The 22,913-nt window shown below is 49.7% G+C and overlaps 1 protein-coding gene across 1 annotated transcript in view; it reads left to right on the plus strand.

Moving 5' to 3' along the window:
- Positions 1-21,962, plus strand: part of Thbs4 (thrombospondin 4) — a 46,615-nt gene extending 24,653 nt beyond the window's left edge. The window contains exons 9-22 of the mRNA XM_052159879.1: positions 2,087-2,155; positions 4,993-5,145; positions 8,678-8,782; positions 9,020-9,127; positions 9,398-9,557; positions 11,141-11,259; positions 12,138-12,190; positions 14,683-14,876; positions 16,367-16,545; positions 17,578-17,626; positions 17,710-17,906; positions 18,541-18,713; positions 21,061-21,200; positions 21,743-21,962. Coding sequence (XP_052015839.1) covers positions 2,087-2,155; positions 4,993-5,145; positions 8,678-8,782; positions 9,020-9,127; positions 9,398-9,557; positions 11,141-11,259; positions 12,138-12,190; positions 14,683-14,876; positions 16,367-16,545; positions 17,578-17,626; positions 17,710-17,906; positions 18,541-18,713; positions 21,061-21,200; positions 21,743-21,804 — 1,761 coding nt within the window. The 3' untranslated portion in view covers positions 21,805-21,962. The remainder of the gene's footprint in view (positions 1-2,086; positions 2,156-4,992; positions 5,146-8,677; positions 8,783-9,019; positions 9,128-9,397; positions 9,558-11,140; positions 11,260-12,137; positions 12,191-14,682; positions 14,877-16,366; positions 16,546-17,577; positions 17,627-17,709; positions 17,907-18,540; positions 18,714-21,060; positions 21,201-21,742) is intronic.
- Positions 21,963-22,913: the final 951 nt, after the last annotated feature.

Consider the following 22,913-nt stretch of genomic DNA (forward strand, 5'->3'; position numbering starts at 1 on the left):
GGAGAAGCTGAGAAATTTCTAGAACTAAAGAAAGATAGAAATCCTCAGAGGTGAGAGAGGAATCCTCAGAGGTGAGAAGGGAATCCTCAGAGGTGAGAGGGAATCCTCAGAGGTGAGAGGGAATCCTCAGAGGTGAGGGAAGAATCCTCAGAAGTGAGAGGGGAATCCTCAGAGGTGAGAGGAATCCTCAGAGGTGAGAGGAATCCTCAGAGGTTAGGGAGAAATCCTCAGGTGAGAAGGGAATCCTCAGAGGTGAGGGAGGAATCCTCAGAGGTGAGAGGGAATCCTCAGAGGTGAGAGGGAATCCTCAGAGGTGAGAGGGAATCCTCAGAGGTGAGAGGGAATTCTCAGAGGTGACAGGGGAATCCTCAGAGGTGAGAGAAGAATCCTCAGAGGTGAGAGGGAATCCTCAGAGGTGAGAGGGAATCCTCAGAGGTGAGAGGGAATCCTCAGAGGTGAGGGAAGAATCCTCAGAGGTGAGGGAGGAATCCTCAGAGGTGAGAGGAATCCTCAGAGGTGAGAGGAATCCTCAGAGGTTAGGGAGAAATCCTCAGAGGTGAGAAGGGAATCCTCAGAGGTGAGGGAGGAATCCTCAGAGGTGAGAGGGAATCCTCAGAGGTGAGAGGGAATCCTCAGAGGTGAGAGGGAATTCTCAGAGGTGACAGGGGAATCCTCAGAGGTGAGAGGGAATCCTCAGAGGTGAGAGGAGAATCCTCAGAGGTGAGGGAGGAATCCTCAGAGGTGAGGGAGGAATCCTCAGAGGTGAGAGGAATCCTCAGAGGTGAGGGAGGAATCCTCAGAGGTGAGAGGAATCCTCAGAGGTTAGGGAGAAATCCTCAGAGGTGAGAAGGGAATCCTCAGAGGTGAGGGAGGAATCCTCAGAGGTGAGAGGGAATCCTCAGAGGTGAGAGGGAATCCTCAGAGGTGAGAGGAATCCTCAGAGATGAGAGGGAATCCTCAGAGGTGAGAGGGGAATCCTCAGAGGTGAGAGGGAATCCTCAGAGGTGAGAGGGAATCCTCAGAAGTGAGGGAAGAATCCTCAGAGGTGAGAGGGGAATCCTCAGAGGTGAGAGGAATCCTCAGAGGTTAGGGATAAATCCTCAGAGGTGAGAAGGGAATCCTCAGAGGTGAGGGAGGAATCCTCAGAGGTGAGAGGGAATCCTCAGAGGTGAGAGGGAATCCTCAGAGGTGAGAGGGAATCCTCAGAGGTGAGAGGAATCCTCAGAGATGAGAGGGAATCCTCAGAGGTGAGAGGGGAATCCTCAAAGGTGAGAGGGAATCCTCAGAGGTGAGAGGGAATCCTCAGAGGTTAGAGGGAATCCTCAGAGGTGAGAGGAATCCTCAGAGATGAGAGGGAATCCTCAGAGGTGAGAGAGGAATCCTCAGAGATGAGAGGGAATCCTCAGCGGTGAGAGGGAATCCTCAGAGGTGAGAGGAATCCTCAGAGGTGAGAGGGAATCCTCAGAGGTGAGAGGGGAATCCTCAGAGGTGAGAAGAATCCTCAGAGATGAGAGGGAATCCTCAGAGGTGAGAGGAATCCTCAGAGGTGAGAGGGAATCCTCAGAAGTTAGGGAGAAATCCTCAGAGGTGAGAAGGGAATCCTCAGAGGTGAGGGAGGAATCCTCAAAGGTGAGAGGGAATCCTCAGAGGTGAGAGGAAATCCTCAGAGGTGAGAGGAATCCTCAGAGGTGAGGGAAGAATCCTCAGAGGTGAGGGAGGAATCCTCAGAGATGAGAAGGGAATCCTCAGAGATGAGAGGGAATCCACAGAGGTGAGAGGGGAATCCTCAGAGGTACATTAGGTGCCAAGCGGGAAGGTAAGGAAAAGGTTCTCCTGACTAAAGGTTACAGAACAGGTAAGTTATACCTGTCATCTTCCCTGAGTGCCTTTAACCTTGGTGAAGACAATTAGTGTCTGCAGTTACATTAAGTGCACCAATGCCCAGAGAGCTGGAACAACTGTCACTCACCCACCGTCCCACCTGAAACTTTGTGCGTCTTTCCCCAAATGTGTCAAGACAGGACAGTTCATTTGCCTCCCTATTTAAGCGGCAGAGATCTGAAATGACTCTGGACTTTATGCCTAGGTATGCACTGATGTGGACGAGTGTCGGAATGGAGCGTGTGTTCTGAATTCCATCTGCATTAACACTCTGGTAAGTACTTCTCATAGCTTTTCTGTCAAAGCAGGGCCAGGCTCAGAAGCAGGTGGGTGTGTGCAGATGGTAACTCCAAACACACAGACTATATGCACATGTAACTTTGGATTGGCAGAATGAGGGCAGAAGTCTATGCTGAAAGCGTGATTACTGTTAGAGTCATTTTATAATTAATTTTTATATTAGAAAGCCAGGTTCTTTTAATAATTATGTAGCCATCCCATCATTGTGAAAAAGTTACTGGTCAAAACCAATTGAAGGAAGGAGAAGCTCCCTTTGGCTCACAGGCCACGAGGCCGGGAAGGAGGGGCCGTGAGTATGGTGCGGCTGGTCGCTATGCACCCACAGGCAGGAGGCAGACAGATGCCGGTCCTCCTGCAGCTCTCTCCTCTTGCTGCCTCTTAGGTGGGGCCACTGAGGCTCACACTGGGTGTTCCTTCCTTAGTTAAACCTTTCTGGAAATACCTCACAGTGTGGTGCACCAAGAGCTGGCTCTCTTAGGGGATTCCAAATCCAGTCAAATTGACAGTGGAGATCAACATTGTCCTCAACAGGAAGAGCCTATCAGGTTATAATCAGACTCTGTAGTTTCCTGCTGACAACAGTAGGAATCAACTCTCAGCTTCAAGTCATTCAAACAGTAGTTTTTAATTTTTTTTAAAAAAAAAGAGAATTTGTCAAACTCATTTGCATTAAATTTGAATGCTTAGCGCTTAGGGAATTCTGTAACGTAAATATTCTAGTGTAGGCTTTATTTCTGGACATGTCTGTTGACTTCCATGAGAGATGGAATGGAGCTGAATATCAACAAAAGAAGTTCTGATCCATCTCAATCATTGTAACTTTTACAAAAAGACTTGTTTCTAACTCACCGCAATTCTCTGGGAAAGTGGTTTAATTCCTAATTCATCTCCCTGCAAGTGAACGTCCTTTATAGCTATCAGCATACCTTTCATTCCCAGAGGAACCCTCTGAGCAGGCAGTAGTATGTGGTGACAGTCTATGGATTAAAAAGCTGCACGGGGATGCAGTATAATTACACGGAGGCCACGCAGCTCCTTAGGTTTCCAGTCTTGCTGCAGCGCCGGAGACACCGCCGTGATGCTATTACTGCATTGGAACATGATGGTACTTACACTTTTAGCCTTTTCCCAGGTCAGAGCTCATCTGCCCAAATGGACTTGGGAAGCACAGCAGTTATAGCAGAAGCCACGCCCAGAGAAGTGGACAGTAGCTAGAACTCCAGAGAACCCCAGGCTGCAGGAGTAGGCAAGAGAAAACGCAGAAACTGTGAAAAAGAATGACTTGAAGCTGAGAGATTATTTTAAACGTATCTGTGAACAATACTTGGCCTTGCCAGTGGACAGATCCAAAGTTACTAAAATCATCCTATTGTGAGTTATGACATTCAGTGGAAATGATTCCGTCAGTGAAGCTTTGTGGATGAATACATTCTGAGGTACGGGCATGAGCGTGTGACGCATTTTATAGTGCTGTGTTAAATATGAGCCAAAAAGCATGAAGCTCACACCCATGTCACCAGCACCCAGGGGGCTGAGGCAGCAAGGCACCGTAAGCTCAAGACTAGTTTGAGTTACCTAGGCACGCAGTGGTAGAGTCTGGACTATAAAGTGACAGTTGATCGAAAAACAAACAAAAGAATGCCATTACAGTGAGGTGATAGCCGTGCTGTGTAAATTAGCTGTGGTAATTCCTTCACAATGCGGACACATATCATACCATCACACTGAATAGCTTAAGTGTGTTCAATTCCTGGGACCGTCCTGGTGAAAAGAGAGAACTGACTCGCACAAGCTGTCCTCTGACCTCCACACACACACTTCGTGGCACCCATGCCCGCCATATATATATGCCCACCAATAATATATGATATATATTATTAAATATATTAAATATATATTTGTATGATTATATATAATTTATAATATAGATCATCTTATTTGCTAATTGAATCTCCATAAAGCTGAATTAACGAGTACAAACACTTTGAGATGCTGATAATGGCTCCGAGGTTAAGAGCCCTTGCTGCTCCTGCAGAGGACCAGGGTTCTGTTTCCCACATCCACATGGGGCTCCTGACTCCAGCTTCAGAGAATCTGACACCCTCTTCTGGTCTCTGGAGGCACCAGGCATGCATATGGCGCACATACAAAGATGCAGGCAGAATATTCATACACGTGAAAGAAATAAATGACTATTTAAAACAAATCTAAAAACTATCTGCAGTGATATATTTTAACTGAAAAAAATTAGAGGTCTCTGCTCCCCACTCCCCACTCCCGCACCCTCTACCCCTTCCCCCTCCCCCCCCACTCCCCTCCCCACCCCGGCCCGTGAAGTACTCTGTGGAGCCAACAGCCTCTTTGCCTTTTCCCAGGTAACAAACCTCATCAGGACGTGTCAGTGCAAGCCATCAACACGTCTCTGTGTGTATAAAAACGGAAGGAACTGTCATTTTTAAATTAACTTTTTAATCAAGCCATTTCCCTATCCCCAGTGTAAACTGGCATTCCGCCTCCCAGGACCTCCCTGGAACCTTCGGTCTTTCCCCCTTCCCTCCAGGGTAGAGCCGGTGAGTCAGAGCACTGCCGGCTTACGATCTAGCCTTCTCCGCCTTCAGTCCTGGTTCTCTGATGGCTGTGTAGGCAATTGCACCTTCCTTCCGGCAGACTGGTGGTAGGTTCGCCAGCATGCCCAGGAGGCCGAGACTCGGCGAGCAAAGGTCATTATGCTCAGTTCCGGTACCACCGAGCGAAGGCCAATGATCTTTGCTCGATTCCGCCTTATAATCAATCTCATCGTTGTCTCGGTAGGGATCTTACCGCTGTGGGCCTTGCAAACCGGGCTACACGGGTGACCAGACGAGGGGATGCAAGGCTGAAAGGAGCTGCCGGAACCCGGAGCAGAACCCGTGCAGTGTGCATGCGCAGTGCATTGAGGAGCGGCAAGGGGATGTGACATGTGTGGTAAGCCTGGTTTGCTTGATGCCTTTCCCTCCTGCTTTCGAAGCACACCCCTCCCCAGTTTCTTCTAGCTCCAGAGTGTAGACCACCTCGACACTCAGGTCCGATTAACACTGGGCATCTGAAAGGTGAGGACAGTTATGAATAACGATCGATGTATAGAAGCAGGGCACAGGACCAGAGGAGAGATCCGGAAGCTCTCCCACCTCTCTGCTGCTGCTATTTTTAGAGAGCCGGTGCCCCATAAGGGATCCACCATTCAGGTGCCAAAGTGGCTAATTACTCCTCAGCCAAGAGATGAGAAAGGGGAGGACAGGTCTGCTGGGCCTCAGATCGGAGCTCAGAAACCCAGCTGAGCCGATTATAGTGTGTTCTGTGCCTGACTTGGTTGCAACTTTTAAGTTTGACCCTGACGTAGGCACAGCTCAGCGAGTGGTCAGCCTTCCGACCCATTCCCATACCCGGTGCCTGGGCTCCTAGCTGAGCCCATCTCCCCACGCACGCACAACCCATTCCCGAACCCCAGAATCCCGGTCCTGGGGGTCTTAGGACTTACATCTCAGCTGGCTGCAGGTGCTTGCTTCCTTTTGTTATGGGCTCCAGGTGCACAGGAGCAGAGCCTCAGCCTATGCCCCCATGACCCGGGGAGTCCCTCTGAGCAGTGTAAAACAATCTCCCCTCTTCTGGGCAAGGTGTGGTGGTCAGCACCTGTAATCCCATCCTGTGAGTTTAAGGTCAGCCTGTTCCATTTAAAGAGTTAGCTCCAGGCTGGCCGGAGCTACACAGGGAGACCCTGCTTTCTTTCAATAATAATTTCAAATTAATAATTGAAATAATTTCAAGTTTCAAAAATAATTTCTTTCACATTCCACCTCAAACTTACACTTCTTTATCTTTCTGCCTGGAAACTTCCCCTCCCCCCCCCCCCCCCGTCATCTTTATCAAATGGGAAAATGAGACTGAAAACTTAAATAAACAAACAAATAAATAAATAAACAAATAGTGTAATAAAGGCAGTCCTCCACGCAGTCCTCCAAGGCTCAGAGGAAGGAATGTGGTATGTCAGAGGAAGAAAAAGAACCAGGCTTCCCCCCCACCCCAATCCTGATGACTGGGCATGTTATTACATAGATATACTTTTTTTAAGTCATTGAAAAGCAAGTGTATATCTGTGCTTAAATTCTCATTTTCTGTGAACAAATCCATGGCTCCTCCGGGACGGTGGGTGATGGGGCTCTTAATATGTTTTTGAATTTGTAATAAGGCACAACGACAGATGGTAAAGGATTAATAAACTCGGTGTGACTACTAAAATAATTTAATCTGCCAGAAAATGGCTCATTAAAAATGTACTTGTTCCTAAAGGAATTTTTTTTCCTCATTAAAATGAGTAGCAAATCGGACCCGCAGCTGAACCTTCCAGGCCTTGCGAGGGGAGGGAGAGCTGTAGCAGCCCCTGAGTGGGACAGGGCTTTGGGGAGGAGCCTGTGGCCTGGGGTAGAGGAGTAGTAGGGATGTCTCAGGCTGAACAGGGAGAGCAGAGGAGGGGGCAGGTAGGGAGCACCAGGATGTTCTCAGAGTTTTGTACTGTGCTGCTGGTTCTGAGTCTCCTCATCTTCCTCCCTCTTCTCTCCTTTCAGCTCTAGTGGAAAATCAAGTCTGATTTTCCTCCCCTGCAGTTGGCGCCTCCCTGGCTTTCTGCGTGGTCTCCATCCCCTCTCTTCCTTGTTCTATCCTTCCCTCCCAACCTCCACAACCATGTTCCCACCTCCCCACCCCTAGTCCCCAACTCTCACTCCTTGCACCTGAGGTGGCGCTCAAGCCCCACCTCACACCCAACAGCTTTTAGGAAGGGTTTCCTCTTTCCTTGGTGAATCATATATCCTGGCTGACGGGCACCTTTGGATATGGGCTTTATGCAAGGGAGAACAGAAGAGCACATTAGCCAAATGCAAGGGGTAAAAGTCTGAAGAGGACAGAGGAGGCTAATGCTCCCAGTTCTGAGAGCATGGGCAAGGTGCTGACCCAGGCTGAGCTCAAGTGACTCTTGCATAAAAGGGACAACGATGACCTTGCAGTGTCTTTTTAAGGACTGAAGAAAAGGGCTGGGAAAATCCACTTTAGAAAAACCATTGGCAGATAGACCAGAGAAATGACTCAGGTAAAGGTACCAGCCACCAACCTCACACACACACACACACACACACACACACACACACACACTTTCAACCTTCTGTCCTTTCATGCAATGCTATAAACGTTTTTGTAAAACTGAAATAGAATTGTTACTTCCCGCCTGACCTGCTGTCAGTGATGCCTACTGTTGGTCTTCTGAGCAACGGATGCTCAAGGGGACATATCAAAGTGGGAGAAGGTACACAGGTCGGTACCGACACCACCAGTGGGAGCCACCTCTGTTCAATGAAAAGGGTTTGAATAGAGATAACGCACCTTAAAGTTCCCCTCTTTCGGTGGAAAATGACCCCCATAATATCTTTGGAGCCTGAAAGAAGGCTCAGCAGTTAAGGGTACTTGCTGCTCTTGCAGAAGACATGAGTTAAAATTTCAACACCCTTGTGTGGATCCCAGGTCCCTTTAGCTACAGTTCCATGAGACCCAATGCCTTCTTCATCCTCTAAGGACTCATGTACATACATGGTGCACGTACTCTTGGGCACACATCTATACACATTAAACTGATAAATAAACCTATGAACCCAATATCCCATGAGCTATTACTAGCTAGTACTACTAGTGCTCACTCAGGGCCAACACACTGAAATGATTTGAGGCAACATTGTCAGCCATAACAATGCTGTTAGAAGCCTGACATGCCAGTAGAAGACCCATCGAGCTGTCAAGGTACATCCAGTGCTGGTCTGAGCCCTGGGAAAGGACCCAGAGGGGATGTTATCTCCCCTTCTCCCTTTGAGCCTTTGGACTTTAGAATCATTAATCCATTCCCATGTAACGATGTATTGTGTCCGGTTTGTCTTGCTTTGTTTGTTAGTTTGTTTTGGGGTGTGGAGGGTTTGCAGAGTAGTTACTGAACATGGAGCTCTCTGGCTCTCTGGCTCTCTGGTCCAGGCTCTCTCTGGAGGCTCTGGTCGCCACCTCTACAGCACTGGAATTATGGACGTGAACTGCTTGTCTTTTCCGTGGTGCTGGGGACTCCAATCAGGTCCTCATGTTTGTGCAGCAAGTGCCTTATAAAGACTGGGGCATCTTTCCAGCCCTTGTTTTGTTCTGAGGCAGAACAGAGCCTCATATTGCCCAGGCTTGCTTTTAACTCACTATGTAGCTAAGGGTGACCTTGAACAGATTTTAATCCTCCCGCCTGTACCTCCTAGGTCTCCTGACATTGCAGACATGGTCCTCCATGCTTAGCACAACTGAATTGTTAAATCCCATCTACGCAGGATGTGAGGCTCCTGGACTTCCCCTGGGGACTCTCACAGGGGACCAGAGACAGAGTCTGTCTCTGCCTCCTTGGGTAGTGTCTTCGTCAGAGCTGTAACGGGCTCTCCCTTCACAGTGTGGTGTTGGCTGGGCTGGTGATGGCTATGTCTGTGGAAAGGATGTGGACATTGACAGTTACCCCGACGAAGAACTGCCATGCTCTTCCAGGAACTGCAAGAAGGTAAGGAAGGGACGCTGCGGGAAGAAATGCCCCGTGGGCCTGCAAAGCCATGTCCTGAACGGCTTTGGGAAGGTCGTTCTTGTTTTAGGTAAAAAATTTAAAGTGGCTGCCTCTCAAATGGAGCAAACCAAATAGCCACTAACCAAGCCAGGCAGCCTAACTCCGCCTTGAGGTCAGAAATACTTGTTGACAGGTGACAGATGGATTGAGTGTGACTCTGAGCTGTTTCCCCATCAGGATAACTGCAAGTATGTGCCAAACTCTGGCCAGGAAGATGCGGATAGAGATGGCATTGGAGATGCGTGTGATGAGGATGCAGATGGAGATGGGATCCTGAATGAGCAGGTACCAGCTTTGTCGGGGCAGCATGCACACTGAAACACACCGGGATGGTGGAAGCGAAGCCTTCGAAGCCATTTACTGACGCTAATCATTCCAAACCTCAGTCTCCATGCCTACTGCAGCTATGTCCTATGTCCTATGTCCTATGTCATGTCCTGTCCTAAACAGGCCTGTCATGGGTGTTTAAAATATAAAACAGGCAGACTTGGCCGACCGCAGCAGTGAGACAGGTATCAGTAAGTCTGAGGAAGTCTCCCACCTTCTCGCCATTAGGACAACTGTGTCCTGACTCCCAATGTAGACCAAAGGAACAGTGATAAAGATATCTTTGGGGACGCCTGTGACAACTGCCGGATCGTCCTGAACAATGACCAGAAGGATACTGACGGGGATGGGAGAGGAGATGCCTGCGATGACGACATGGATGGAGACGGTAGGCTTGTTTTGCTCGGTCTTTTATTTGGAATCCCTTTGTCTTCTGACCTCCCCCTGAGTAGGAATAGACACGCTGGTTCAGGACCTCCCTCCACTCTGACCTATGTCTGGGGGTCCAGTAACCCTAGGTGTTTCTTGTACTTTCTAGCACTAGCAGGAACTCTGTGAGAGTGCTCTCTACTAGTGTCTCGTCAGAGCTGTGTCTGTAGGGCATCCACCTTCCTGGCTCCTCCCACACCCCACACCCCTCCACATGGGAATAGAGAACTGAGTTTCCAGTAGGGTCAAACACTATACCCTGGTTCCTACTTGTCTTAGTCAGGGTTTCTATTCCTGCACAAACATCATGACCAAGAAGCAAGTTGGGGAGGGAAAGGTTTATTGAGCTTACACTTCCACGTTGCAGTTCATCACTAAAGGAAGTCAGGACTGGAACTCAAGCAGGGTTGGAAGCAGGCGCTGATGCAGAGGCCATGGAGGGATGTTTCTTACTGGCTTGCTTCCCCTGGCTTGCTCAGCCTGCTCTCTTATAGAACCCAAGAGCACCAGCCCAAAGGTAGTACCACCCACAAGGGGCCCTCCCCCCTTGATCACTAATTGAGAAAATGCCCCACAGCTGGATCTCATGGAGGCACTTCCCCAACTGAAGCTCCTTTCTCTGTGATAACTCCAGCCTGTGTCAAGTTGACACACAAAACTAGCCAGTATACTACTAAAAGCAGAACAAGAAGATGTGGCCAGCCCCTGCCTGCTGTGGGAAGGGTGGGGATGTCACGGTGGCTGTACTGCCCATCCCTGGGTCTCTACCACAGGGACTTTCTGGGAGGTCCCTGCTAGGAGCAGCTCTGAAAGTCTTGTGGAGCTTGGGGAAGGACATTTTATTCAAGATGGTGTCCATAGCGTATGGCAACTATCCTAAAACGACAGCTGAGAATCTGAGTTTCTGAAAACATACCACACTGCCAGAACCCCCATTTTAAAAATGCTATCCCCTCAAACACACACGTTCATGCCTCCATATTATACACACCTCCCCTAAAGCACTGACTTACCTTGGGTGAGCTAAAATAACAACCCCATTCCAGTTGTATGCTGATAAACCAGTTCAATTAAATATCGTAACTTGTAGCATTTGTCTGTTTCCACAATATTACTCTTTTCACTGTTATTAACTTCAAATGTCATTGAACATGACATTGGAAAACAGGAATTCAATAGCCCCAAGCCCAACTCCTGAACCCCAATGCCCAAAGGTCTTGTGTCTCCATTAAAATTCAGACACCCACAAGGTCCTGTGGGTCAGCCCACCCAATTATCATGGCCTTCTTTGGATGCCGTCACAACCCTGAACATCTTAGACAACCGAGTTCATTGGATAGCTGCTTTAGAGACTTGTTTATGTATGAGTCTCCCAAAATCCCTATTTTGAGGTCACCTCCAGGTACTACTAGAGATGGTGATGTAGCAATGGGGCAGTTGGAATAAGACACCACAACCTGACCTCTCAGCAGCTACAAATCTCTGTTCTCCACCTTGTCCTATGGCATTCTCCTGACCCAAGGTAGCATTCTTTTCTTGCAGGAATAAAAAACATGTTGGACAACTGTCCCAGAGTTCCCAACCGTGACCAGCAGGATCGGGATGGTGATGGTGTTGGAGATGCTTGTGACAGCTGTCCTGATGTCAGTAATCCTAACCAGGTTAGTAAGACAGGTGTCACACTGCAGACTCAACCCCCTGACATAAAGATTCACGAAGGGTCACATCTAGAGAAACCCAGCCCTGCTACTGGCCAGTTCCTCGCTACTGTATCAAGGCTCACATGGAGAAATAACATGCATTAGGCCTTAGGATGATGGGAATAAACTGATCCAGTCGAGATAGTTATTGACAACCACACCAAGGATGAGTCAAGATGGGGGCTCCCGAGACCCTTGGGAAATACCCTCGTGCACACAACATTGACGGTATGCATCTGGAGTATGAGCTTATGATGTCCAAACAAGTTACTGCTGCATGAGCCTGGTCACATGACACCTTAGTTCCTCGGTCTATGTATGGACCTTGCAGATTGAGTTCAGTCAATGGTATGTCGTCTCCCTTCCCATACACCTGCTGCTTAGATCCCTGGGCGTGGTGAACAGTCTGTTTCTGAAGCCCTGAAACAGATGAGAGTCCCCATGGTCTGCTCTGCCTCACTCCCCGTCCAGTCTGAACTCCAGAGTACAGAAACAACATAGCTTCAATGTGCTGTGACCCATGCCTATGGCTGGCTCCCTTCCGACCCCGCCAGGCCACCCAGTCTCTGCCCACCAGTGTGCCACCCAGAACCCTTCCTAATCAGCCCAGCTGGTGTGTGGGCAGCCCCTCCACGGCGCTTGATATTTTAAAGGGATTTTTTTGAAAATTCAGCACTGTGCCTACACCAATATGGTGTTGTCCTTTTGCAGTTTTATGCCAGCCTGGTTTCAAAGAAACAGTTCCTCAAACCCAGGGACACTATGCCGGGCTTGCCTTCTTGGGAACAGTGCAGACATGCAGGCCCAGTAGCAAATAACACGCTCTGCTCTCTTTGCAGTCGGATGTGGATAATGACCTGGTTGGGGACTCCTGTGACACCAACCAAGACAGGTATGGCATGCCTCCTGGCCACATAGAAACAGGTGGGAGTCTGGGGACAGTGGGAATTGGCAGAGCTTTTTGCAGGCAGTGTGCTCCAGGATCTGTGAATGGGTCAGGTTCCAGGGAGACAGTCAGTCCACCTTTGCTCCAGGCCGCTGTACCTTCCTGAAAGTGCTACATAAGGAGGCGTATTGTCAGCTCCACCCAGCACGTACTCCATTTTCCAGAAGAGAAGTCAGATCATGGAGCCTTTCAGGAGGGCTTTGGAATGAGACAGCCAGATGTCATTCATAGCCTAATCTCTATGTACCTCAATTTCCTTACCTGTAAAATGGGAGTGGCCATAGATAGATAGATAGATAGATAGATAGATAGATAGATAGATGATAAATAGATAGATAGATGATAGATAGATAGATAGATAGATAGATAGATAGATAGATAGATAGATAGATAATGGGTTGTTATGAAATCGAGTTAGCCCAGGAAATGTGCCTTTTGCCTTTTGTGGTTTATGCACTCATTAGATGTCAGCCCTTTTACTATCATATCAGGAGAGCATCACACCCTAACAGATCCCTACTGGGGGATCACTGGTCTTTCATTGTCCTTGGTACTTTTTCTGTCTCGAGAGGAATTATTCTATGTGAGGGCATTCCAATGATCTTCCTAGCCCATCATGGAGTTCTCCATGACGCCCAGGGAGGGCTGGGGACCCAGCTCGACAATAAAGCCTATACCAAGGACATGCTAGGTCAGGAGTGCAACCGCCAGCACCATCAGGAAGGAAACAGAACAGGATGGAGAGTGGCGCTGGCCGGCCGGTGTGGTGTGCACACTCGGCACCAGCGCCCTCAGCTCCAGGCGTCTGCACTCTCGTGCTTCCTAGCTCCAATCTTCCCCATCCCTCCTTGGGTGCTCCATGGAGAAGGTGGTGAGGGCAGGTCTGAAAGGGTACGGATCCCCAGCAGCAGAGCAGGACAGCGCACAGTTCTTCTTCCGGTAACCGCAGCCGAGTCAGTTCACCCTGCGAGGCTCAGGGAGGTTCCTGCCGGGTCCCTCCTTCTCTGTGCTCTGTCCTTACTGCCATGTGCATCCCAGGCAAGGGAACCAAACACTTCCTCCATCTCTTCGAAGCTCATTGCTTCATCAGGACAGTAGAGACGGTCACCACACCTCATAGGTTAGGCAGAAACTCACAATAACATAGAGCAAGCCCCAGCACAGGGCCTTCCCTTGGGTGGGAGATGGTGGCTGTGGTACCACAGGACAGCAGAGACGGTCAGTGATGCAGTCTGACATTGCTCGTCTATCTCCCAGAGCGTAAGGTGGGACTGGCGCTCTGACAACCCTAGTGACGTGTGGTGTGCATCATGAATTGGTCCCAGTGGCCGGTCAGCGTGTACTCCGATTACCATCTATAGAAATGTCTAAAATAGCCTATTCTGCCAGCCTCTAGATATTTGCCTAAAACAAATGACTCATTCTGCCACGTTTTAATTCCCATGAACTTGAGCTCACCAGGAGTGGGCTAAGAACTGCTTGTTTCTCCATAGAGGGGGCAGGGCTCTCTCTGCAATGGTGCTGATCTAACAAGCTCACTCCTGTGCTAGGAGAAGCGCAGAAAATAGGCTTCCACGGTATTCCAGTGTCCGTGTTGCACTCACTCTCTCTGTATGAAAAGGAGGGCTTCCTTCTGTGTCCCCCCAGAGGGTATACACAGCTTCTAGGCCAGGAAAGGTCTTGAGTGAGGCAGACTGAGAGGATAATCCACTCGATCCCTAGTAGCCATGGAATATCCCAGAAGACTCAGATGGTCCTCTGAGAGACAGAGCGGTTGTACCCCAAGGTTGGCCCTTCATGCTGCAAAGGAGAAAGTCAGTAGACAAAGAGTAAGTTTCCTGAGAGGCCTCGGGTCAGCTCTGGGGTACAACCACCATACTCACTTCTGGAGTGGCCGTCTTCAGGTCCGAGTGCTCACGGGGTCATGAGATGGGAATCGTGAAAAATGCTGTAACAGGAACATCCAGGGATCTAACTACTAGAAGCAGGTGCTTAGAAGAAGATGCTTTTTACAGGCATTAAAGTTGAATCAGCCTCCAGGCTGCCCTTTGAGGTGGGCCTTGTCTGTATCACTGTCTTATAGACAAGGAATGTGCACCTCTCTGGTCCAGCATCGTGCCTGAGCCAGGACCCACCCATGTCTCCACACCTCTTGCCTTACACATTCACACCTCCCTGGAGCGAGGTATCATCTAGCAGTCCTTAGAGATGACAGCCACCCGGGGTCAGAGATTATAGAAATAGACTCTTATCTCCCAAACTGGGGGTGACTGGCTCCTTTCAGGACACAGAGGAAGTGAGGGGGCTGTTTCTGAAGCTGCTTTATCAGAGAAAGGTCTGATACGGTCTGCTGACGCCCAGCCTGCCAACAGTCCACCCAGACTCCCCCCGGGGAGCAGAGGCTTCAGTCTCCTACTAAACTAATCTTTGCTCTGCAGTGACGGGGATGGCCACCAGGACAGCACAGACAACTGCCCCACCGTCATTAACAGTGCCCAGCTGGACACTGACAAGGACGGGATTGGTGACGAATGTGACGACGATGATGATAATGATGGCATCCCAGACCTGGTGCCCCCTGGCCCGGACAACTGCAGACTCGTCCCCAATCCAGCCCAGGAAGACAGCAACAGTGAGCATGCTCGGCCCAGGGCTGCCTGGGACACACGCAGCCGTCCACTTCCCGTAGCCATGTGAAGGGACGCATACATCCCTAGGAGATCCTCGGTTTCCCTGCTCCCCACCAGCTTCTACTTCAAATCCAGTTTGCATAGACAGTAAATGTCTGTAGACAACAGCCCACAACTGGGCTGCTTCCTGAACTGGCCTGGGATGAGATCACATAGAATATGACCCAGTCACATCCTAGAGCTGGGTCCCCAAAGGCCCTCAGCACAGCTCTGGTCTCCCTTGCCCCTGCCACTGGGAATGGGGAAGGGAGCCTTGGAGAAACACAAAAACTCACACGCCCATGGGAACAGGGCTGGTAAAGCGCTGTGCACACCCAGTCAGATACAAACTGACGTGGGTGGGTAGAGAGGGCTCATCACAGCAAAGCAAATGCAGTGTGTCAGGTGTCATCTTGGCCCGGCAGAATCTACCTGTAGCTACCTGTAGGGGACAATAATCTTAGCAATATTCTGGTGACCATAATTCTGGTTTTAGGCACATTAGACATTTGTCTCAGGCTTAAGATCTACCCGGTGGTGAACCTAACTGTGTGTAAGAACTTTCTAGGCAAGAGTGGGGGACTGTAGCATAAAAAATTATTTAAAATCCCAGCCCAGGGCTTCTCCCCCACCTTGGGTTATTGAGTTCCCGGAAGAAAGACACACCACAGACTTGATAATTACAATACGCCGTAAGCAGCACAAGAGCTGGGCAGCTGCCTACTGTCCATGCTGTTAGAATCGACTTTCCTAATGATAACCCAAATCCACTTTCCTCTCGATAACCCCGAGTTATCACTCACTGTTTCATCTGGGCTGCTCTTAGCTCTGATTGGGCAGCATCAAGACCATGTTCTTCCCTCTCTTATCCCATGGCCGCTGTCCTTTCTCCTCCTGCGTGTTCTTTTAGTTGATTGCAGCTCCTTCCTCTTCCTCCTCTTCTTCCTTCTCTTCTTCTTCCTCTTCCTCCTCCTCCTCCCCTCATGGTCCTCTCTTCCCAAGCCCTCGAAACCTCATCCCCACCTGTGTCTCTTCTGCCCAACTATTGGCTATTGGCATCTTTATTTACCAATCACAACTAAGCGAGGGGAAGGTCACTCAGTGTCCCATGGACTCTCTCCGGTGTAACCCGTCTCAGGGGACCCAAATTAGCATTAGAATATAAGCAGCGTTAGGCTGAACCACTACAAGGAGCAACCTTGTAGACTGGTGTTGCAAGAAAACCCAGGTGGTTTCTGGGTGGCCTGATTGGCTGTCACAAGGGCTCCAGAATGTGACCCAGATAACTCAACAAACCCAGTGTTCCTCTCCTAACTCCTGTGAAAATCCAAGCCTGAAGGCAGGAGCCTGGCCTTTTCTGCTCCTGCCCAGTCCCCTTCTCTACTGAGGAGTGAGTCTCAGCATCCCTGCATCCCTACATCCCTGCATCCCAACCTCCTCCCTTTACCCTTAGATGATGGAGTAGGAGATATCTGTGAAGCTGACTTCGACCAGGACCAGGTCATCGATCGCATTGATGTGTGCCCTGAGAACGCGGAGATCACCCTGACTGACTTCAGGGCCTACCAGACTGTGGTCCTGGACCCTGAAGGGGATGCCCAGATCGACCCCAACTGGGTGGTCCTGAACCAGGTACGCATTACCTGTTGGCAGCAATTCAGCTCAGCCCCTCTGCCTCGGACATCCTGGGCATGGTGGGCCCCAGGTGGAGGACATCGGCTCCCACATGGCTCTACTCTCTTGGCAAATGCTCCACCCCATGGTCTTGACTATACTTTTCATGGATGTTGAAATTGACTTTCCCCAAAACCTCTGTGGTTGCTCATGGTGACACTTCAGGAAGGTGGCTGAGATGGCTGGAATGAGAGCCCTGACAATGTGACCCATGAGTCACGCTCCTCATCGTTCCAATAGACTGCCCCCGTAGCTGCCCCGAAGTGTGCCACTGAGGAAGACACTGCGGCTAGTAAAATTTCTGGAGTCACAAGCACATCACAGCAACCCTCATTTCTTTCACTGCTGTTGCGGTGACAAAATGTTCTGACCAGAGAGACTTAGAGGAGGAAGGGTTCATTCATGCTCACAGTTCCACTGTTTGGGAGACGTCAAGGCAGAAACTTGAAGTAGCTGGTCACACTGCATCACAGCCACGAGCTGAGAGAAAGGCGTCTGCGCATGCCTAGGACTCTGCACACTTTCTCCTCTCATAGAGTCCTAGACCAAACCCAGGGAATGGTGCCACCCACCGTGGGCAGAGTCCTCCCACACCAACTAATCAAGGCAATTGCCCCACGGGTGTGCCCACGGGACAACCTAATCCAGACAGTCCGTCATCAGGTGTCTCTTCCCAGGTGGTGTACATTGCATTAAGCTGACAAAACAAACTAGCCATCCCAGTGTCCATCAGAACGTATGTCCTCTCTTGCTTGGTTTGGGGTTTATTAAGTCAGCTTACGTGACAGCACTGGCAAAAGTATTTCCTCACAACACTGAGCTTTCTTGGAAACTTCTTGCCATACACGTACCTCCTTTAAGTCAATATCAAACAGAACAATGCTTGTTCTGGACTGGACTGTGTACAGTCACCTCGGTGCCTGAGGTAATGGACTACCCCAGGTTCTCTCAGCCCCCTCAAGTCCTGACCTCTCTCCCCTCTCTCCACAGGGCATGGAGATTGTACAGACCATGAACAGTGACCCTGGCCTGGCAGTTGGTACGTCCTGGGTCTCTGATCGTGTGTGTAGAACCCCGCCAGCTGTTAGTGTAGCTTTTCCTAATTGCATCTCGTCTCCACAGGGTACACGGCATTTAACGGAGTTGACTTTGAAGGGACCTTCCACGTAAATACCCAGACAGATGATGACTATGCCGGCTTTATTTTTGGTTACCAAGACAGCTCCAGCTTCTATGTGGTCATGTGGAAGCAGACAGAGCAGACATACTGGCAGGCTACACCATTCCGCGCAGTAGCAGAACCTGGTATTCAGCTCAAGGTAATGGTGGTTTGAATCCCACGCCTCCTTTTCCTCTGGACCCTTCGCCTTCCTTTAAGTTTAGAGTTTTCCTAAAAGTCACTATGTTAATCTGATAAATGAATACAATCACGGTGATGCTTGGCTAGGGGAGCCTAGAGCGACAACCTTGCCTGCCTTCTGTTGATCCCGTACCTTTCAACCTGTGTGACTCATGCTGTAAATGTCGGGCTGAGTAGAGTCAAAGAGGCAGAGAAGGTTTAAGGCATACCTGAGGCAGACCGTGTTAAAAGCTAGCCAATGTGTTCAATCAAAGGGGTGGACTATACAGGAACAACAGGCTACTTCTGTCACTCCTGCTAGGACAGAAAGCACACTTCCGCAGCCAGACATCTGTTGGGAGCCCTCTGGTTAAATAGGCAGAGCGACAGACTTGTAACAGTAAAAAGGTAGTGTAGTTAGCATAGTCCCATCCACTGCTAAATTCCACAGGGCTGAACCCAGCTCTGTAGAAATGACACTGAAGGTTTATGCTTTTTCCAGCATAACACTACGTAGCATTGCAGTACGCATGACCTCCATGTTTACCTCAGACACCTGAAGCAGAAAGGATCTTCATGTCCTGGCCTTACATTTTGCCCACATCTTTGTCCAGGCTGTGAAGTCTAAAACTGGCCCAGGGGAGCATCTCCGAAACTCCCTGTGGCACACAGGGGACACCAGCGACCAGGTCCGACTGCTGTGGAAGGACTCCAGGAATGTGGGCTGGAAGGACAAGGTCTCCTACCGCTGGTTCCTGCAGCATAGGCCCCAGGTGGGCTACATCAGGTAAGCCGAGGCCCTTCTGCCAAGGGCTCCCTGCTGAGGGAAGCACTCAGTACACTCTACAAACCAGAATCTCCACTTCCCTGAGCAGTCCCAACCTCTGATGATCCTCAGGGCGGGACTCCCAGGAAGGTGGGGCACAGACATTGGGCTTAACTGGTCCCTAGACAGTAGGGCCAAGCTGCAGGGCTGAGGTTCTTCACGGGGAAGCCAGGTCTTGGGTGTGCTCTTAGGGGAGTGTGAGAGAGGAGCTGATGAGGGGACAGCAGAGAAGAGATGCCCCTGAGGTGGTACCCAGACATTCCCGAGACTCCCCCAGGCCCCATGGAACCCTCTGCCTCATGCACAGTCCACACTGAGCACAGAGCCTCTTGCAGTCTGACCTTGCTACTGGGTCATAAGTTCCAAAAGGGCAGCCTCTGTGGTTTGGGTCTCACTGGTGTTCACCATAGTGCCTGGCACGCACTGTGCACAGTAAGAACTGTCTATCCTGTGTGCACACTGTGAGCTGTCCATCCTGTGTGCACACTGTGAGCTGTCCATCCTGTGTGCACAGCGAGAACTGTCCATCCTGTGTGCACAGTGTGAACTGTCCATCCTGTGTGCACAGCAAGAACTGTCCATCCTGTGTGCACAGTATGAACTGTCCATCCTGTGTGCACAGTGTGAGCTGTCCATCCTGTATGCACAGTGTGAGCTGTCCATCCTGTGTGCACAGTGAGAACTGTCCATTCTGTGTGCACAGTATGAACTGTCCATCCTGTGTGCACAGTATGAACTGTCCATCCTGTGTGCACAGCGAGAACTGTCCATTCTGTGTGCACAGCAAGAACTGTCCATCCTGTGTGCAAAGCAAGAATTGTCCATCCTGTGTCACAGTGTGAGCTGTCCATCCTGTGTGCACAGTGTGAGCTGTCCATCCTGTGTGCACAGTGTGGGCTGTCCATCCTGTGTGCACAGTGTGGGCTGTCCATCCTGTGTGCACAGCAAGAACTGTCCATCCTGTGTGTACAGTGTGAGCTGTCCATCCTGTGTGCACAGTGTGAGCTGTCCATCCTGTGTGCACAGCGAGAACTGTCCATCCTGTGTGTACAGTGTAAGCTATCCATCCTGTGTACACAGTGAGAATTGTCCATCCTGTATGTACAGTATGAGCTGTCCATCCTGTGTGCACAGCGAGAATTGTCCATCCTGTGTGCACAGTGTGAGCCCCAGACTTCCAGCATGCATGTGGTGTGTTCCGGAGTATGTGGGTTGCTGTTTTCTAGCCAGGGCAGGAAGGTACCAGGTAGACCGATTGGTGAAAATAAGGTGGTGAGAGCTAATTCATGTTCTCTTCACCGTGGTCTTGTGTCATCTGCCTCTGTTCACCCCACAGGGAGACCAGGTGTGGCCATGTTCTTACCTGACTGAGCTCATTGTGCCTTTTCTGTCCCAAAATGAAATCACAGAAAATATGACCTGTCTATGTATATAATTTTAGAAAAGTCCATCTGAACCCTAAAACTGCAGAGAGATAGAGAACTAATTACTATACACCCAAATAGGAAATTCCTGGGCACAGCTACACCAGAAGACAAGGGAAACAGCCCCTTGGAACCATTCCTAGACTCACATGAAGGTGGCATTTAAATACAGAGTAGTGTGTCTGAGAATTAAGTATCACCATGGTGTTGACGATCCATGAACCGATTCTTAATTTTCTAACAGAACAGCGAGCTCAGGCACTTCCTGGTTTACCCTGGGGAACTGAGTTTAAGTTAAAATCAATGCAGAAGAAAATGATGCTCAGGTGAAAACAGGGTTGTGCAGCTCACCTTCCCCGTGTCTAGAGGACAGTCCCCAAGGCGCAGGGTGCGGGACAAGGCTTTGCTAATTCACTCCAGGATACTGTGAGGCCTCCAGGGGCTTCTGTCCCTCAGTGCTACTGTGACAGCTGAAATTGCCCCACGGCTGCCTAAAGCTGCATATCCAGGCTCAGAGAGTCCACCATGGAATCAGCTCGCCCTAAGGAAGAGTGGGCAGAGGCTCTGGGAACAGTATGCAGGGAAGATAACTCACAAGACAGTGAAGCCACAAAACTGTGTGTCCGTGATGGCAGGCTGTTTTGTTTTAATTCACCGGCAAGTACCTATCCAGGATCTATGCACCTGACACCATGCTGGGGCTGTTAAAAATCAAGTTAGGGAGCTGTGGACACTCGGTTCCTGTCCTGGGGAACTTCTAATCTCCCCGGGGAGGGACCAGCTAGAGTCAGTGGAAAACATGTCCAAAGAAAGAGGTAAGTGCGTAAGTCAGCGGTGGGTACGTCAGTCCACGTCCTCACCATAGACACCTGTGTTCTCTGCAGGGTACGGTTTTATGAAGGCTCCGAGTTGGTGGCTGACTCTGGGGTCACCATAGACACTACCATGCGTGGAGGCCGACTCGGTGTGTTCTGCTTCTCTCAAGAAAACATCATCTGGTCCAACCTCAAGTACCGCTGCAATGGTAACCTTCATGATCAGTGCCTCTCAACAGGGCAGGGAGTGGCCAAGAGAGGACAGTGTCTTATTTCTGTAACACACATTCCCCCCACCCCACCCCCAAAGCCTGAAGCTCACACCATGTGCTTATTAAAACCTGATGTTCCCCCGAAAAACATAAGAGAAAGGCAGAGCCAGGCTTTCCTGTTTCCCAAATCTGAAAATTGAAAGCCATAGGATTTAACTGCATGGCTTAGAGTTAGGGGTTCGGGAGAAATTCCGTCAGTTTAATCTACAGGCAGCCTTTCTGTTTCATCAGGCTCGAACATAATCACAGACTGAAAAGGCACTCTGCCTGCTAATTTTCCCTAGGCCTAGGAATAAGCCCTGCTGGGCTTTGAGCCAACAATTTACAACAAAGCAATCTCAAGTAGAAAATGGCTGCAAGCCTGTGGGAGTCTTGGGCGAGCTGACAGCGCCCCCTACAGGAGGCCTGTGTGGCATGCGGCGGCCATGATTCCACTGTGGAAGGATCCTCACTAACTACCACCACCATTCTTGTTGCAGACACCATACCAGAGGACTTCCAGGAGTTCCAGACCCAGAGTTTCGACCGCCTGGATAAATAAGCCAAGAAGCAATAATACCGCAACTGACACCAAAAACATCTTTTTAAAAAACTTCCTATAATTCTCTTTATATTACCATGGCCTTTCTTTTTACCAACCCAAATACATCAAAACTTTTTATACAAATGTGGAAATAAAGAAGAGACTATTTCTAATAACCACAAGGCTCAATCGTTTCTAATGGGGGGCATGGGGGGAGCTCAGGCTTTGGTGACGTGTGTTGTTTGCTGAGGAATCGTTGATAAACTTACAGGGTTGTTTTTGTTATCTTTTTCTCGTGAGTGTGTGTTGTGTGCCACTGAGCATGGATGTGAACCAGACAACCAGACAAAAGGTCATTTCTGGGGTGACCCTATTTAGTGCTGCACTAAAACCTGCTTTCTGTTCACACAGGACCTTCCTCATCCTTGGAATGGGGTCCCCAAGGCAGCCCCACCACCACTCCCCCGCCCCCCGGGGTTCAGGAAGAAGTGACACCCTGAGATTTGCCTGTTCCTTCTGACACTCTCCCCGGCCCTTCCCCCCCCCCCCCCGCCTTTCTGTCACCCCCTTCCACAGACACTTACATATTTGGCTCCCTCTAGCGCCCTGTGAGTCAAATGGAAGAAAATGATCTTGTCTTTGTGTTCAGATCCCATGGTCCCAGGAACCTAGTAAACAGCCAGTAAGCACTTACTGGGCAGTAAAGGAAGAGCTGGGTCCCTTAGGTAACAAGAACAGTGGGATGTAGATGGGCCTGGTGACAATGACAGTAGTGCCAGTCACTGTGTGTCCGGAGCAGAAGCTTCCCTCAGGTGTGTACTATTCCAGCAGTCAGTCAAGATGCCCAGAAATTTTATAAATCCCCTTAAGATTTAATTCCAAAGAAGTTTGGCAACTTATTTTCTTCTTATTATTTTATGGTTTTAGAAGGGTTCTCCTATAAACCAGACCCGCCCCAAGCTCTCTGTGTGACCAAAGATCACCATGAGCTTCTGGCCAGCCTGCCCCCACTTCTTCATACTTAAAGGCATACATCATATCTGGGTTCATGTCCTGCTAGGTATTGAATTCGAGGCATGTGTCTTAGTCAGGGTTTCTATTCCTGCACAAACATCATGACCACAAAG

This window comes from Apodemus sylvaticus, chromosome 16 (genome assembly GCF_947179515.1).
Source record: "Apodemus sylvaticus chromosome 16, mApoSyl1.1, whole genome shotgun sequence".
Taxonomy (NCBI): domain Eukaryota; kingdom Metazoa; phylum Chordata; class Mammalia; order Rodentia; family Muridae; genus Apodemus; species Apodemus sylvaticus.